Source organism: Pagrus major, chromosome 14, assembly GCF_040436345.1.
Source record: "Pagrus major chromosome 14, Pma_NU_1.0".
In the NCBI taxonomy this organism is placed as follows: Eukaryota; Metazoa; Chordata; class Actinopteri; order Spariformes; family Sparidae; genus Pagrus; species Pagrus major.
Genome location: NC_133228.1, coordinates 8158668 through 8175657, shown reverse-complemented (window position 1 = coordinate 8175657; position 16990 = coordinate 8158668). Strand labels below are relative to the sequence as shown.

The following is a 16990-nucleotide window of genomic DNA, read 5'->3' as shown; positions in this document are numbered from 1 at the left end:
CATTGAGTATTAAAATACTAAGTAATGTTTGTTTAACGCTGACAACCTTTTTTACATCTGAAATTCTCTATTATTAGTGATTCAGCATCAGTGGGATTTGTCTACGTGAAGTACATGAGCAGCTGTGAGTGCCAGTCTGCAGAAGAGTGACAGGAGAACATTACAATGAACTCTGTTGTCTGGACATGCTGCTAGGAAAGTTGATTTTCTTTATCAAGTTTACTTTGGAGAAGTCAAAGAACTTCTTTCCAGGGGAGATAACTAAGATCTGGATACAAAATGATGTCACTCTTGTATAACATGCCGACATAGTTTTGACTTGAAAGCTTGTTCTATTATCAGCAGCCATAGAGATCACAGATTGTAAGTCTGTCATTTGCAACACAACTGATTTTTGAAAGAATGTTTTTAATTATCATACAAATGACAAATTGACAGCGTAGAGCAACAAGAAATCCTGCCTTCCATAGCTGCTGACATTTCATGAGAGGTTTCAGCAAAAAAGTCATTCATCGTGGTCTTTGAAGAGGCTTATTTTAAACTGATCCCTATAAAACTATGAACATGGACAGTAAAGTTCCTAAGCAGGCACACAAAACAACTGATAAAAAAAAATACATATAGTTGATTAAAAAAAGAAAATCGATTTACAATTAAATATTCAGTTGTCCATAAATATCAGGTGTCTCAGGATAAGATACATATTTCAATGACAAAGTCATATAGTCATTATGTAATAGATTCTTCTGAAACATGTCACACAATGATGGAATTACCAGGGTACACACACAACAACACATTCATTAAGAGGAAGCAGTATGAGACAGTATGCAAAACAAAGTGACTAACCACAAGCAGTGGTCTGGAAATTAACTGAGGTCATTTCCTATAAATACCTTTTAATTTGGGGGTTTTTACAAAAAAGGCCAGTTAATATTGTTTTTTTAAATAGGTGCAATACGTAAGAATTTTAGTTTCAGAGGAGGCGTGCGTGACATTCAACAAAGATGGCTGCCTGGAAAGGAAACAGGTGACGCTTGCAGCACTGTACACACTCAGTAACCATGGCACTTCAGGACATTTTATATTCTATGTTTAAGAACATTTTCTATCCATACTCCAGTATTTTAAGGCTCAGTATTTTACACCTGGATGGTTAGTTCTGCCTACGGCCATGCTAACCACTAAGCTAAGCTACAAACACACCATTGGCTATTAAACCACATCACAGTTAATGTGCTAACATGCTGAATTGTGTAACTTCAATGACAGAATTAGCCCCAGAATGGTGCAGACCCAATTAATAAGTGACAAGATATGTTTTTGTAATTGAACTGAGCTTTTCTAAAAGATGATGCTGGAAAACTAAACACTAAAAAACACATTGGTCACTGGTTCACTGTTCACTGCTTACAGATTGTCGTTTTAGCCAACATTTAGCTGCTACTAACTGAATAAATTATACTGGCCTTTAGGTAAGCATTAGCATCTGTTTATTAGCATTTGCTCATGTTAAGCTCATATTTAGATGCAAGTTTGTTCTTTGCTATGTAAATGGTGCAAACAAAAAAAATGTAATCTATAATTTCCTATGTCTCATGGCAAAACCCTATAATCCAGTTTATTACCAGGGTTGAGCGAGTACGAGTGTCTGGCACCCTGCTACTAACTGAAGAAATTCATACTAGCCACAGTAATGCTTTCTAATTTGTCTAGCTTTCTAAATTCTCATTGGTCAGCTGACTGAAGTTTGTTCATTCAAGTTTATAAAAAACCTGTTTCTGTACATAATTCTCAAACTCTTGTGGTCAAAAACATTGATCTGAAGCTTGATTCTGAGGCTGTTCTGTGATAGTTTTCTAATAAATAATAAATAAAGCAACTTCAGATCAACCCATATTCATTCCAGGCTGAAATTAACAACTTCTATGTAGCTCCACCTACTTTTGGTTTAAGCACCACCCAGTTCCTGATTAAGCACTGCCCATTCTGGGTACAAATACAGATAAATTAGTCAGTTGAAGAGATCCTCATCCCTATCGATTGATTTTTACCAAGAGTATCACCAGGGCCTATAATGCCCAGTTTGAGGTTATTTGAACAATCAACACTGTACGGTTAAAGAATCAGGCTGGCGATATATTTTCCTTTTTGTCAACCATTCCTATGAAAAGAGCAAAACCAACAATTCCTATGTCTGTCAATGCTTTCCAACATCCACTTCCTGTCTGTGGCACTCGGCACCAAACTCATTTGTAAAAAAAATGTGACAATAATGATTTCTGATTTACTTAAACAGCTGGGCGCTGTAGTTTTGAGTGCTGCTCTGCACTCAAAAAGGAGTCAATTGTATTTTAGATGGGGACTATTTTCAGATGCAGATTTCATCGATTTAAATGAAAGTATTGATTTTTGACAATAACCTTCATTGACACAAGTGACCTACTGTATATCGGTCTTTGGCTAACCAAGCAATACTTGTAGGATGGAAAAGTATTCAGAAAATAGCACCAATTGTTGTAGCACCCGGTTAACAGTTGCAGGTTATTTAAAATATGTGTTATTCAAATATTTGATCACAAGTTTCTTTAGATCTGCTCAGAAAAAGGTCCAAAGTTCAAATTCTTGGAAATGTGCCAATAACAAACGTCACATCATGCCAGCCATTATGTTTTCTGATGATGCTCACACCAAATGGGTCATTGGACGGATGCGATCACACTTTCCAATCCTGATCTCCATTGAGCCTGCTGCCCTCCGCTGCAGCATCAGGTTGTTGGGAACAAACTCTACGTGAAGACTGAATGTCATCCATGTCCATATCGTCTTCTGTTGTGCGAACTGGGATGTTGTATTTTGTCCTCCTAAGGTATAAAGGAAACAGTGATGAGACTCTAAGCAGTAGAATTGTATGTGAGCATACGGAAATTTTACCTTGATCGTTTTCAATACACTGCAAAACACTGTTTCACCAAAATTTATTTCAGCAAGTAAAAGAGAGTTTGGTGTGACATAATTACAGATACAAAAAAAAAGAAAAAATTCAAAATTCAATCCCACAATATCTATTTTATGACAATGAAAATCATAGCGACGGGCGACCCAATAAAACGCACCGCTACCTTGTAAAATGGATTACTCTGGGTTTGAACATTATTGGAAACATTTTGGAAAGTACTCAACAGAGAATGTTACATATTACATCTTTGAATCTTGTTATGTTAACATGCTTTATTTAAGCTTACCTTTTATAAAAATAGAAGCTGATTCCAGCAACAGCACAGATGGTCACCAGTGAAACAATGGCAATCTTCGCTATTGTTGTACTGGTTTGTTCAGCTAAACAAGAGAGAAATATTTAACAAATGTATGCTCCCAATACTTTTCAAGTACAATTGGACACAGCGCAGAAGCTCACCTAACGCGTGAGATCCAACTGTACTATTCTCTGAGGGCACAGCGGTGGTTGAGACTGGTGTCGTCCTGGCCGTTGATTGGGTATCTGTCACATCTACTGTTGAAGCTGGGAAGAAAGGTTGAATATTATTTGGTAGGGTGGCAAGAAAACACAGCCAGTACAGACGTATGTAAGATCAATTACATTAAAGATGTCTGTATGCATGAAAAAGAAATAAAATGGTGGATCAGGCTGATTAGATTAACATTTTTTCAACACTCCACAGCCTTACCACCGTGCTCAAAACTGCTGAGGAGACCGATAGTGGAACAAGCACAATAACGAGGAGCTCTGATCAGGTGAGACCAGGGCCAATTTGTTTAAGCTGCTCAAATTTTGTACCTAACATTCTTAAAATGACGTACACTTGTTTTGCACTCAGATTCAATAATAAGACGTTTAGTTAGGGCAAAAAAGAATTTAAGACAACTCCACAAGTCCACATAAAGTATAATATCATGTACGTAATATAAACCACATGTTTATCGATTATAATAGTGCAAAAATTGTATCAGCTGCAGTGAAACAAACAAATTCTGGTGAATTTGAAAGACAATGAATAACAAAAAATTTGAATTTTTATTTTGTTTTTATGTAATGTCTCATTTTTAGGTCGACCTCTACCTTTATAGTTATGAACCACGTGCAATTGGATTAATTAAAATACAAACACTTAAATTATAAAATTATCACTTAAAATTGGTTAGGTAAGATAAGGTTATCTAAAATAGCATACAGGTATAAATTAAAGGGTTACTTACTTGTTATAAGTAAGAATTTCAATTATGAACATAAACATAAACATTCAAATATGCATGATATCAAGGTACTGTGTTGCAGAGATAGCTACTGAAGTAAGCATGCTAACCAGGCCGGTCCCAATCCAAAGCTTCTGTGCTAGCAGTGTGAACAGCAACAATCCCCTGGTCCCCGAGCTCCCAGTCTGTACCGCTAGCTGCACGGCTAACTGAGCTACCGGCAAAAACTATTACACTATTATTCTGGTAAAATACTGCGCCCTCTTGGTTGGAGTATGAATTTGACAGGTGGACAGTTCTTACATATTGCACCTTTAAAGCATAATGTCGGATACAATGACAGATGGCTGCTTCCTTTGCACCAGCACCAACCTTCTTCTGATTTGCTCTCTGCTTAGCTATTGCTATTTTTGCTACTTTTTCCTGCTTGTGTCAAACTACAAAACCTTAACGGAGGTTTCCTATACCAGCTAAATCATTGGGAGGATAATGCATGGCGACTCATCAGTTCAGATCAGTTGCGATCATCTACTTTGAACTGTCTTCGGCTAACACAATGTTAATCCGACCTAAACAGTAACTCAGTGGACTACAGACAGAACTGGTCTTTCCCAAGACTCATGGAAACTAGAGATGTTTGCTGATACTGTAAGTTTTAACATCAGACAAGGGAGAAAATATGTACACAGTGCAGTACAATAAATAGAGGAATGCAATTGTGTTTCTCCTGGTCCCCAGGGCAAAAAAAAGGGGAATGAATGATGCAACATTCAGTGGGAATGAAGCAAACAGACTTCACACAAGGTGCAGGGGTATACACAAGATACAAAGTGTGATTTGATATAAAGGGGATGAACTAGAACAAGAAAAGACACGAGAATAGATAAAGTCCAATGTGGAGCAAATGGGAAAATCGCCCTATCCAAAGAGACGGTTAAACCGATGCTGTCAGATATAAGCTGCACGTAAGCAGCAACATAAGCTTTGTACATTTAAGACATACTGCATCCCAGGTCTGTTACTCAACTAATGAAACAGCCCTAAATATATTCTTTATATGGGGGCCAATGATGTTTGTAGAGAGCAATCAGGGGTGTACTCTGGACTTCATTACCTGAAAGGGTCTTGACATTTCTAAGCTTGTGGTGACTAATAATTCCGCTTTTTCCAAAATGCATCAGACCTTTGGCTATTGTTAAACACTTCCCCCAGGCCCTGAAGACTGTAGTTATTACACTACTCTCGTAAAATAACAATCAAGACACCTCACGAAATGAACGGTAACAGGCCCTTATCAATCCTCACATTTCCAAGTAAAGTTGGGCTGATTGACACTCTCTTGGCCCTTCACAATTGTTTTTATGTTTTCAAGTTAGGACTTAGCTCACACCACAGCATCAAGGCTGTTTTGTTAAATTCTTGAATGATATCCAAAACCATAGACATAGACTTGTTATTATTAGATCTTAGTGCTGCATTTGACACGGTCAGCCACATCATATTACCAGATAGACCGGAGAACTGGGTGGGATTTTCTGTAACACTGATTAACTGGTTTGAATCTTACTTGAAGGACAGGGACTACTTTTTGTAGATTGGTAGTTAAACATCCAACGATGTGGAGTTCCCAAAGGTTCTATTCTCAGACCTCTTTTGTCCAACATCTACACACTCCCACTAGTGCAGACTATGGAAAACAACAACATATCTTACCATAACTATAAACATTACAAAGATTTATTTAACAATATCATGTATAAGTATATGTAATATATAATATATAATATATAATATAATAGTATATAATATACCATGCACTGAGTAAGTGCATCATGAAAATCAGTAATTGGGTGTACCAACATTTCATCAATTTAAAGAAAGATGACCTTGAAATTATTGCCTTTAAAAGTCACTGTCCACCTACAATCACTAACGGTAAAGAACACAAACTAGTCTGAAGTCTTGGTGTAGTCATTGACTCACATCAAAATGCTTTAAAATGGCTTCCTGTGTATCATAAAATTCTACTGTTGGTTTATACTGTAAAGAGCTGCACCTACCAGAAAACCTGAAGTCTGCCTCAACTCTGTTATTTTAAGCCAGGATTTGACACTTTGACGATTTGACGATTTGTTCACTGTTTTCCACTGCATTTTATTAAAGGTGCAATATGTAAGAATTGGCCACCTGTCCAATTCATACGCCAAACAGTATGACAATAGGGGGGCAGCATATCACAACAACTAACTGCTTCTAACTGTAGCTGCCGTTAGCTAGTTAACTCTAGCTGTGCAGCTAGCGCTCCTATTAGTCTGTCCGGACTGGGAGCTCGGAGCAGCTAGTTAGTATGCTAACTTTAGACGATATTTCTGCAACACAGTATAGAAATGTCCTTGACACAGCGTCAAAACTGTTAATTCTGTTGTTAATTGTAGTTCATTTTTGAATGTTTTAAACTAAAATTCTATTGCACCTTTCATAAGTTAAATTTGGGACTATTTATTGATATCTTAAATGGCACTGTAGCTGGGCTGCAATTTTTACTCTACTGTTTTATCTGTATTATTTGATTTTAGTTTATTAGCTTATTCTCAAATCTTAACTTAAACTTTGTTTTAATCACTCTATAATGTATTTATATATTGCCATGTATTTCTTTTAGATCATGTCTTCATATCTTTATATATAGCGTATGTAAAGCACTTTGCATTGCCTTGTTGTTGAAAGGTTCAATATAAATAAATTAGCCATGCCATGGGTAATTTACAACGTGGTTTGAATCTTAAGACCATTTCACAGAAGGTTTATAAATATAGGTTCAGGTGTGATTGGTTGGAATTAACCAATAAAATCATCTGATATGAGAAAGATCAGCCAATAGATTATACTCACATAGCAGCCATTTTCCTCTGACGTGGGGCTCAGGATGGGAAACTTGTATGCTGGATTGCTGTGTTCCAGGCTAGAAGTGCTATAAACTTACGAAATCTGACAAAACATCATTTCAACTCTTCCTGATTGAGGATGAACTGAACAGACAATGGATAATGAAAATCTGGATGTATGTCAGGCCATATTTCAAGGCAAACCTTTGGACAACCCCTTAGATAACATTAGTATTCAACCATAAACATGTCCAAGATGTTTGTTTATATTTTAGAATGTATTTATGCCTTTCCTATCGCGCAACACAATCGAACAGTAATGTTAGCTTAGAGGTGGTTGAATGCTAACATCAGCTAATGGGTTATCAAATGTGTTGTTTTGCCTTTGATTATGTCCCGATATCCCTCCACATTTTCACTATCCATTGTCATTTTGGTTGCTGATCAATCAGGTCAGATTCCCTACTTTCCCTACATTGGACTTGCAAACTGGAACAAAGAAAGCAGTACAATATTTGAGCTTCCCACCCTGAGTGTGACTTCAGAGGAACATGGCCGCAGTGCAGCAACAATACTGCATGGGCTAAATGGGAAAATCAGTGAAGTATGTGTGACTGTAAGTTATTTACCCGGTGTGTGAACTGACAGATCCTGCAGACCAGGTGAGGTTGGCTCTGTGCTGTCTGTTTCTGCAGTCACTGAAACTGAGGTGCTTATACTCTGGGTCGTCTGTAGGCTGGCCGTGGCTGCTGCTGATAAGAAAAGAAATGTACTCCTTACTGCTCAGAGGGTGACTGCATCTACTACTGCAAATACTTCTTTTACTACGCTACAACACTGTTTACTACCTCTGTTACTGCTTCTACTATCACTGCTATTTGTAAAACTACTATTAAAGAAAACAAACTCATACTGTGATCTGGAGAGTCCAGGTGTAAGTTCGCATGGACAGTTCACAATTGACTGTGTGGCATAGAAGTACAGTGAGTGTGAGATTATTTCACAAGTGTGTTACACACATTGGTTATGGTTATAAGATGAAAAAACATGCAAGGTTATGCGTTAGTTTGTTAAGTATTATTACTACTGTTACAATTGCTGTTCTCCAATTTTACAGTGTAATGTGATCCACCAGTAACTTAGTTAAAATGATTCACTTTTCACAGTTTGCTTTGTATATAATGTTTATAGTTAACCCATATATTTAGTATTGTGTTTTAAACATTTTCAATCCTTTAGATAGATAGGTAGATAACCGTTTGCAACGTTAGCTAGCCACACGCTAACTTTAGGTAGCTGCGGCTCTTTTCTACACTCGGTGCTTGGAAGAGCTGCCAAAAATGAAAGTGACTGATGTACCCTGTCTGGTGAAAGTAAGCAGTAAAGCCTCGACCTCATTGCTGGATAAGGGATTCAAATTTTATGTGTCCGGCTTCAATTACGAAGGTCTTTGTTCATTTTAGCAGGCTAACCTCGCCAGTTATAAACACCTAAATGATTATACAATGATCAGAAATGCTAAAAACAGTATATACAAAAAAATGGAACACTAAACAAAGCGAATTGTGAAAAGTGAAGTATTTTAACCAAGTTACGGATGAAAAAGCACTGAGATAATTATAGACGCATACTGAAGAGTTTGGCACCGGAATCAATAGGACGTGTAGTTCGTAAAGCAGAGATATGTCCAGAGGTGTCAAGTACCTTACTTAAGTAGAAATTTTGGGTATCTATACTTTACTGGTGTAATTATTTTTCAGCCGACTTTTTACTTTCTACTCTGTATTGGCAAACCGAACCAGTGTGAACGGATAAGTCGGCAGCGCGGAGTGGGGGCGTATCGGTCTGGTGTTCACTGTCTGATAACTGTAGGCTACAGATCCTTCACTCAACAAAATATAGATAAATGTCCCACAAAGCAACGTTACATGACCATACAACAGTAATGTAGTAACTGGTTGTGTCTTTGGCAACTGATATGAGGAAAAAAATACCGCAGTTATTCGTGGAGAAGTGTCTGTCCGACCGACTCTTCGTCACATTTCTGCCCGAAAAACAGCGTCTGTACCCGGCAAAAAACTTTAACTCACCAACTGTTTGTCGCGGTGAAAAGAATCACCGCGATGGTCAGCCCTCCACCGAGACTTCAGTGAACTTTCCCCCATAAACAGCCTCCCTCCCCGCAAGTGATAGAGTCAGACAGTGTCCCGTTTACTGATGGTGATTATGTAATTAAGAGAAAAACGTAACTTTGTCAATTTCCAGGCTGTTTGGTAGGTCAGGATCCCAATCACGACACATTATAACAGCATCCATATGATTATAAACAGTCAGCAGGTACATGTTTAGATTAACAGGAGGACACCGGGGGAAACACTTTGAAAAAAACACACGTCATCATCATGATGTGTACCGCCACGCCTCTTTTGGAGCTGCGGCGCCGGCTTTCTGTGTGAATTACACTCTTTTACACTCTTTTTTGGATGTACTTAAAAAAAACTGTTTTCTAATGTAACATTTACTTGATATTGGTATTAAAAAATGTTTTAATACATAATCCATGTCTTATTATAAATTAGGATGTTATGGTATCAATCTGAAAGGTAAAACCATCGAATTTTACTCAATGGCCTTTGTGCCCTGTCATGTAGCCTTGGTGCCCCTAAAAAAAAAAAAAAGTGAAGGACAAATGGCCTTGCCCCTAAAATGACAAAATTCCAACCCTGTCCGACACCCTATTTGCTTGTACGCGATCCATCGCCCCTGCACATGACACAGATCACGTCACACTCCAGCAAGGACATAGCAGACTTTATGTGTGTAGCCTAGTACGAAGATGTCCGTGGCAGAGACTCAAGAGAACTCGAGCAATATGTCACAGATGTTAATGCTCAGTAGTACACATATATGGTTCTTTAATGTGTTTGCATTGTACTAAAATGCATCCATTTTCAATGGGCATATATGAGGCTGAAACAGGTAGCCTAGTGTATCCCAAATTTTTCAACATTAACATTTTAATATAACATTATAGTCATTATGGCCTTTAGAAAAATGTTTTTTGGGGAGGTGGGGTAGTGCACTATAGGCCCCTGTGGGGGCAACAGGCTATGTTGTACTTTTTTGTAAATTTGACACACAAAACTGCTGACTTAAGAGTTTTACTTGAATAAAATGTTTTGGTACTCTTTTCTCCTCTAACTCCTACAACCACTAATACTACTAACACAACCGCTACTGCCACTACTGCGATATATAATAATAATGTTAGCTACTACAACTATACTAACAAAAATGATCTAGAAAGAGACTAGTCTGTTTTTTTCATTTTCATGATTAGTACTGTTTTATTAGTAGTTTAGTATTGCAGATATAGAACTCACTGACTGTGGTGGCAATGGTGGCAATGGTGGAGTCAAGGGGAATATCAGTGTGAACCTCTGCAAAATCAGACCAAAATTAGTCATAAATGTGTAAAAAAAAAAAAAAAAGAAAAAGGTTCTTCCCTTTGGCTCATTACTGGCCCACAGCTATCACTCTTTCCCCCCTAATTCATGCATAAAGAAAGACTTACGTTCTACTGTTGGCGGTGGTGGCGGTGGTGGGATTATCTTCGGGTCAGCTGAAACAACAAATTGTTAGAAAGAAAAAAAATTAAATTATGAATATTTTACACATAAACTTTGTCTTAATGCAAAAAATAATAAAGTTTGGGGACTAAATCTTATTTTTATAAGGATAAGTGGTTATAGATAATAGATGGATGAATATATGTGTTGTTAAAGGACCAGTGTGTAGGATTTAGAGCATCTAAGGTGAGGTTGCAGATTGCAACCAACTGAATACCTCTCACCTCTCCCTTTCCAAGCATGTAGGAGAACCTATGGTAGCATTCAGGTGCTAAAATTATGTAATTTTCTGTGACCTTATCGAGTAGCCTCTATTTAGAAATTGTATTTTGTTATTATCTCCGCCCAGGTGGTTGTCAGTGTCTGTTTGTTTGTTGGTTGGTTGGTTTGTGAGCAGGATAACACAAAACCACTGAATTGTTTTTCCATGAAACTTGGATGAAGGGTGGGTCTTGGCCCACAATAGACCCCTCTAACTGTTGGTGCGGATCCGAATAAAGGGATGGATCCAGGATTTTTTTTCTCACTTTCTTTGGTGTTGCAAGACAGGATGTTTTTCAAGATTTGTGTTTGATTTCTCATGGAATAATGCAGGGCTCTTGATGAAAAAAAGGAAAAGTGTTAGCAGGAAACTTTTTTTTTTCTTTCACATCTGCAGAGTCAAAGACTGGAGGGACCACCCAGTCGTGTTGCAGAGATTAGAGAGAGAGGGTAGAGGTGGTGGAGCAGTCAGGGCCAGACGAGAGGGGGAAAGAAGGCAGAGCGGCAGTTTCAAGAGAAGCCCTCCAAAGGGACTGCGGGGAAGTTTGCTTCTATGATATTATTCTATTATATTCCTACATGGTTTGCATGATATGAACAATACAGATGCAACACAAAGTGATATTTACATAGCAGCTCTGTGTTTACATGTAGCTTGTTACTGTAGTCTGTAGTTTGATGTGTTATCACAATGAAACATGAAGTATTACTGAGGAAATGTCAGAGACGCTACTCAATAATTGTCACATTTATACATTTGCTCTACAATGATTTATGTTTTTGCTTATATATTCATTACAACAGTCCACTCTTTACCTCCAACAAGTAGGTTATATGCTCACCCATGTCCATTTGTTGGGTGGTTGGTTGGTTGGTTGGTTTGTCACTAGTATTACTCAAAAACTACTGAGCAGATTTTCACGAAAATTCCTATATCAATACATCTCGGCCAAGAATAGACCCTATTAACTTTTGCCGCGGATCCAGGAATTTAGCTTTTAGTTAGTTAACTCAGTCAGCAGTGCGGTTAGCGGTTTAGACTGGGAGCTGGGAGGTATGCTCTCTACTGAGTGCCATGCAAGTTTATGTTTGTTCCACTGAATTTGAGTTCAAAGCGCAATAACTAATGACTGAAAGATGAACAACAGATGTATGTAGAAATGTCCCTGCATATTGCATTTCTGCCAATTTTCCCCTCTTAATCCTATAAACACAATGTGTACTGAAGATACCACTCATTTGTTATCTGTGGGTTAACAAACTACACCCATCATTATGTGACTAAGATTTTTTTTCATTTATTCTCATTTATTCTGACTTAGTTTTAACAGTTCTGATTTATTTTGAAACCAGACTTCAGCAAAGGAAGAGCATTCATCTGCAGCATAATTTGTGTGTGTTCATCATGTTTGTTTTGAGGGCGTACTGCATGCATCACTTACTCGTCTTTCAACTAAACCGGATGAGTGCTGTCTGAGACTTTTCCTCACCACATAAATCAAAACCAAAGATTGTATCCGCTCGATGTTACCAACGGCATAGCAGTTGAACAAAAAAAAAAATTGCTCTCTTACATTTAATTAAATCTGTTCAGTTGTGCCCAAGAAATTGTGATGTACAAGGAATATATAGGGTGTTGCACCTCCATCCGCTCTAATGTGTGTAATTTTGAAACTGCTGTAATACAGCGATGACTCATTTCACTCATACAGTCACTCATACAGCATGTACTCCTTCGCTTCCGCCAAGTTAAAGATTCTGTATGATGAATCCACTAGAGTCAGGGGACGTGTATAATGACAAACACATAGTGGGTGGCTGTGCAGTGTATATATAGACACCAGAGTGCCTTCCTTAATTTATCATCTTAATTCCTCAATGGCAGACTTACTTGTGTGGGTGTGTGTGTGAAAGATGCTTGGCGATTATCCAATTCCTCGATCAAGAGAAAATTAATTTCCAACTATGTTTATAATCATAAATAAATCGTTTCAGTCTTTTTTAAAGCAACAATGTCATAAATTTGCATCTTCTTTAAGGAGCACTGCGTAGTTTTGGGAAAGACATTTTTATAAGAAGATAAAGATCTTCATTGAATGTGTTTTTTATGCCTAATCAAACTAAATAAACTAACTCTCTTTGTTTTCACGACTGAATAAACAAACTGACCTTAAAGGACAACACAGTTTCACGCTGTTTTTACTTTGTATATATTTGGCGGACCCTGCCACCTTTCTGGCTTCAAACAGTGTTCTGGGACCTTTTTCCCCAGAGAACAGCTTGTTTATTCAGTTATGGAAAAAATAAATATTTCTGAGTTTTTGTTATTACTTCATTAATATTGTAAAGATGACAGTTTAACAATTAAACAGACTGATGACATTTAAAGGAGTTATGACCAGTTCCTTGGGAGACAGGTGAGGGGTCGAGGAGATCAAGGACAACCGAGCCATTTTTACTCTTTTATCTACTGATGGAACCTAAAAAAAGAAGGAGGGGTCATTACGTTACTGAATCTTGCGTAGGGCCAGACTGTGGTGTCGACTTTGTGTAGGAAAGGCTCCGTTTGATCCCAATATTATCAGCCCTGTCAATCATTTGGGGGACAAAACCTCATGGTTAACCTATTCTCTGAAGTTTGTTCTTTAGAATTATTTCTTCATCAGAAGTCATATGACTCACAATTGTTTGGTTTTAGTGTGTTTCTTCATGCATTTCCTATTAACTTCAATATAGCTGTCACAAAGATTCAGTGAGGTAATGACCCTTAGCAACAACGTGGCCACAGCGTGTATTTTCTCTGGTAGAAAACATGCTGTGTAATTAGCTTTACATCATTGACGGCTAGCCTTTTTTTTTTTTTCCCCAGAGCATCACAGATGTTCTTTGGAAGTAGTTAGAAATAATCTGGGGCTGTACTTTTGTGCAGTACAAGTTGGTGCAGGAATAGCTGTGATTGGTATGACGGCTGTCTAAAGTGGTGTATGAAGACAATGGAGACGAGGAAAAGTAGCGTAAAGATTGGACGAAGGTCTTTACAGTACAGTTCAGGCATGTTTTAGGTTACTTATCATCCCGCATCCCTTCACTGTTTTCCAGCTTTTTATCACAGGCAGACATAGCTGCCATTTTCATTTGGGTTATTTGCTTTTTTGCAAAAAGAACCCAGGCTGAATTTAAAGTTTTAAGGTGACTCCCAGTAGATGAGAAGGTGCCAGTTCAAGCAGTGATAGTGTGGAGTGTTTTAATCAGTCGAGAAAGATCTTCAGCGGCTGAATTACAAATGAAATAAACAAACTCTCTTTGGTTTCACGAATGAATAAAGTGAATAAACAAACTGACCTTAAAGGACAACACAATTTCATACTGTTTCACTTTGTTTATATTTGGCGGACCCTGCCACCTTTCTAGCTTCAAACAGTGTTCTGGGGACCTCATTTTCCTCTGAGAGCAGCTTGTTTATTCACTTATGGGAAAAAAATGTTGAGTTTGTATTATTACCTCATTAATATTGTCAATGTTAAAATTCTGAGTTTGATTTTCTCCTCTAAAACTACATAGTGCCCCTTTAAATGTAAGGATTTGCTGCTTTTCTTTTACATTTATGATAGTAAATGAATAGTCTTTTGGATTGGAAAGTTGTGATTTTTTGACATTTTATAGAATATAGAAAATAATCTGCAGGCATGAAAGAAAATGAAATGAAATGAAAAAATGTTACTTGCAGCCCTAAATGACAACCTTTGCCACAAGAGTGTTTACTCAGGAAGGGTGACCTTGTGTAACATACAGTAGCTTTCCCCACCCAGGTATTTGGAGCTGGCTATCAGGGTGAGAGAAATGGCTCTTGGAAGGGATAACTCCCTTCCTGCTGATGCTATCTAGGGTGTGAGTGATCCATCATTTCTCCTGACATTCCTTTCTGACTTTAATTTGGATGACATTATTGAGCCTGAGGGCTGGAATACAACAGCCTGATTTGTACCTGGATACCGGTTCAAGACAGACAATGTATAACTTCTGCTGTCAAAGGCCAAGCTTTTTTCATCTACTGTAGCCCTACAGGTATGCACACTTATGTTTTCCTTGGACTGCACACCAATTCCACATGTTTGTGTATATCTGTGTTCTCATCTTCTACTACTCTGTCCCTTCACAGTGTGTCTTAACAGGTTCATGTTTTAAGGAATCTGTTACTGAGTGGGGAAATAGTCTTGAGCCCGATGAGCCAGTCCCCAAACATATGGTAATAGTAATAGTGAAATCTTACGTATACACTGGAGTGTGACATCCATCCACTTTGTAACACCATCAATGTTCTTGCATCGGGTGAGAGCTGAGGTTCCCGCCTTCCTCACGTAACCTCCTATACAGCTGTAGCGAAAACTGTTGTTAACTTGGAAGCAGGTCTCTGGTAGAGGTTGCGTTAGACTCTTTGGAGGAATTGGCGGGCATGTGCAATTGGTTGCGTCTGGAAGAAAAAAATATCATGTGGCAAAATTAAAATATGAATGCAGAGATGGAAAAGGAGAAAGTTAACATGCTGACCTTAGATGGGGTTTTTATAAATTAGTTTCAGATGGCAAAAGAAAAAACTAGAGGGCAGTGGTAGGAAAAAGTCCCTCAGCAACAGGTTTCTGTTGTTATTGAGTCATGGTTGATTTCCATATGCTTTCTGTAAGCCCTCATAATATGGGCTTCTTAACCCTTTACTGATCTGTAAATCCATAATTTGTTTTATACTACGTGCTAATCAGTAACATGAAAACACAAGTGAACAGTATTTCTAACTTCAAACTCACTCTCACTGAGATCCAACAGTTTCTCAGTGCTACAATGCGCATCAGTAGATAAAAGTTCTCCCAAGGAACTGGTCATAACTCCTTTACGTGTCATCAGTCTGTTTTGTTATTACACTGTCATCTGTACTGTTTATTAGTTTATATTGACTGAAATGTGTTTTTAAAGGGGCACTATGTAGTTTTGGATAAGACATTCAGACTCAGAATTTTAATATTTACAATATTAATGAGGTAAAAAATCAAATTTTTATTTTTCCATAAGTGAATAAACAAGCTGTTCTCAGGGGAAAATAAGGTCCCCAGAACAGTGTTTGGAGCTAGAAAGGTGGCATGGTCAGCCACATATAAACAAACTAAAAACAGCATGAAACTTTGTTTTCCTTTATGGTCTGTTTGTTTATTCAGTTATGAAAACAGAGTGAGTTAGTTTATTTAGGTTGTTTAGTCACTGAAGACATAGTGCACCTTTAATATGTGTTTTGATAGCCTACGTGTGTTTTGTTTAATCAAAATTGCAGACACTGCACAAATCCACTCAGGCGGTAGTGGCTGTGAAAGTTATAGGTGAAAGTTAAAGTAATAATAATATAGTAGGAAGAAAAGAGTATTTTTAATTTTCAGTTTTTGTTATTATTATTTTGCAGTGCTATGGACTATACACCTACAGCGAAATTATAGATTGTTTAAAGGGAGTTCTGAACATAACCCTGTGTGTAAAGTGGGGTGTGTCTGTCCTGCACTTACCGCCGGCGGAGCAGCGCACATCTCCCGGCACACTGATCATCATCAAGCAGACAGAGAATAAGAGGGAACCCAGATCCATCTGACAGCTCTGTGGAGAATTAAAACATGCTCGCCGAATTAAGCACAATCGGTAAGGCCATCCTCAGTGCGCGACGTCCTGCTGCGGCTTCAGTTTTGTCACTGAAGCTTTCACTTTCGCTGACACTAGCCAATCAGAGGCGGGTCCTGGCGGGTGCCTGTAGATGACACATTTAGTAGTTCCGCTGCAAAACTACGCCCACAAAATGGCTCAAATTAGACGACATGTCGTGTGTTTTCTTCTTTCGGTCGAACGCACATTTACATTAAAGAGAAGTGTGTTTAAGCTAAAGTGCGTTCCTCTCTGTTTATGCCAGGAGGGAGAGCGGAAGCTACACGACAGCCCAGCCGCTAGGTGGCGCTGAAGCGGAAGATG

At 38.1% G+C, this 16990-nt stretch overlaps 1 protein-coding gene across 3 annotated transcripts; it reads right to left on the bottom strand.

Annotated features, from left to right (window-relative positions):
* Positions 1-388: 388 nt before the first annotated feature.
* il15ra (interleukin 15 receptor subunit alpha) lies at positions 389-16974 on the bottom strand. 3 transcript variants are annotated; one of them, XM_073480256.1, is made up of 8 exons: positions 16537-16974; positions 15261-15461; positions 10675-10722; positions 10484-10540; positions 7730-7849; positions 3419-3523; positions 3246-3339; positions 389-2864 (listed from the first exon to the last, which is right to left on the bottom strand). In XM_073480256.1, exons 1-8 carry the CDS (start codon positions 16613-16615, stop codon positions 2717-2719), a joined length of 852 nt encoding a protein of 283 aa, XP_073336357.1. In that variant the 5' UTR covers positions 16616-16974; the 3' UTR covers positions 389-2716. The 3 variants fall into 3 exon arrangements, with proteins under 3 accessions (XP_073336357.1, XP_073336356.1, XP_073336358.1); XM_073480255.1 differs by having other exon boundaries at positions 7730-7852; positions 16537-16718; XM_073480257.1 differs by lacking the exon at positions 7730-7849 and having other exon boundaries at positions 2640-2864; positions 16537-16718.
* Positions 16975-16990: the final 16 nt, after the last annotated feature.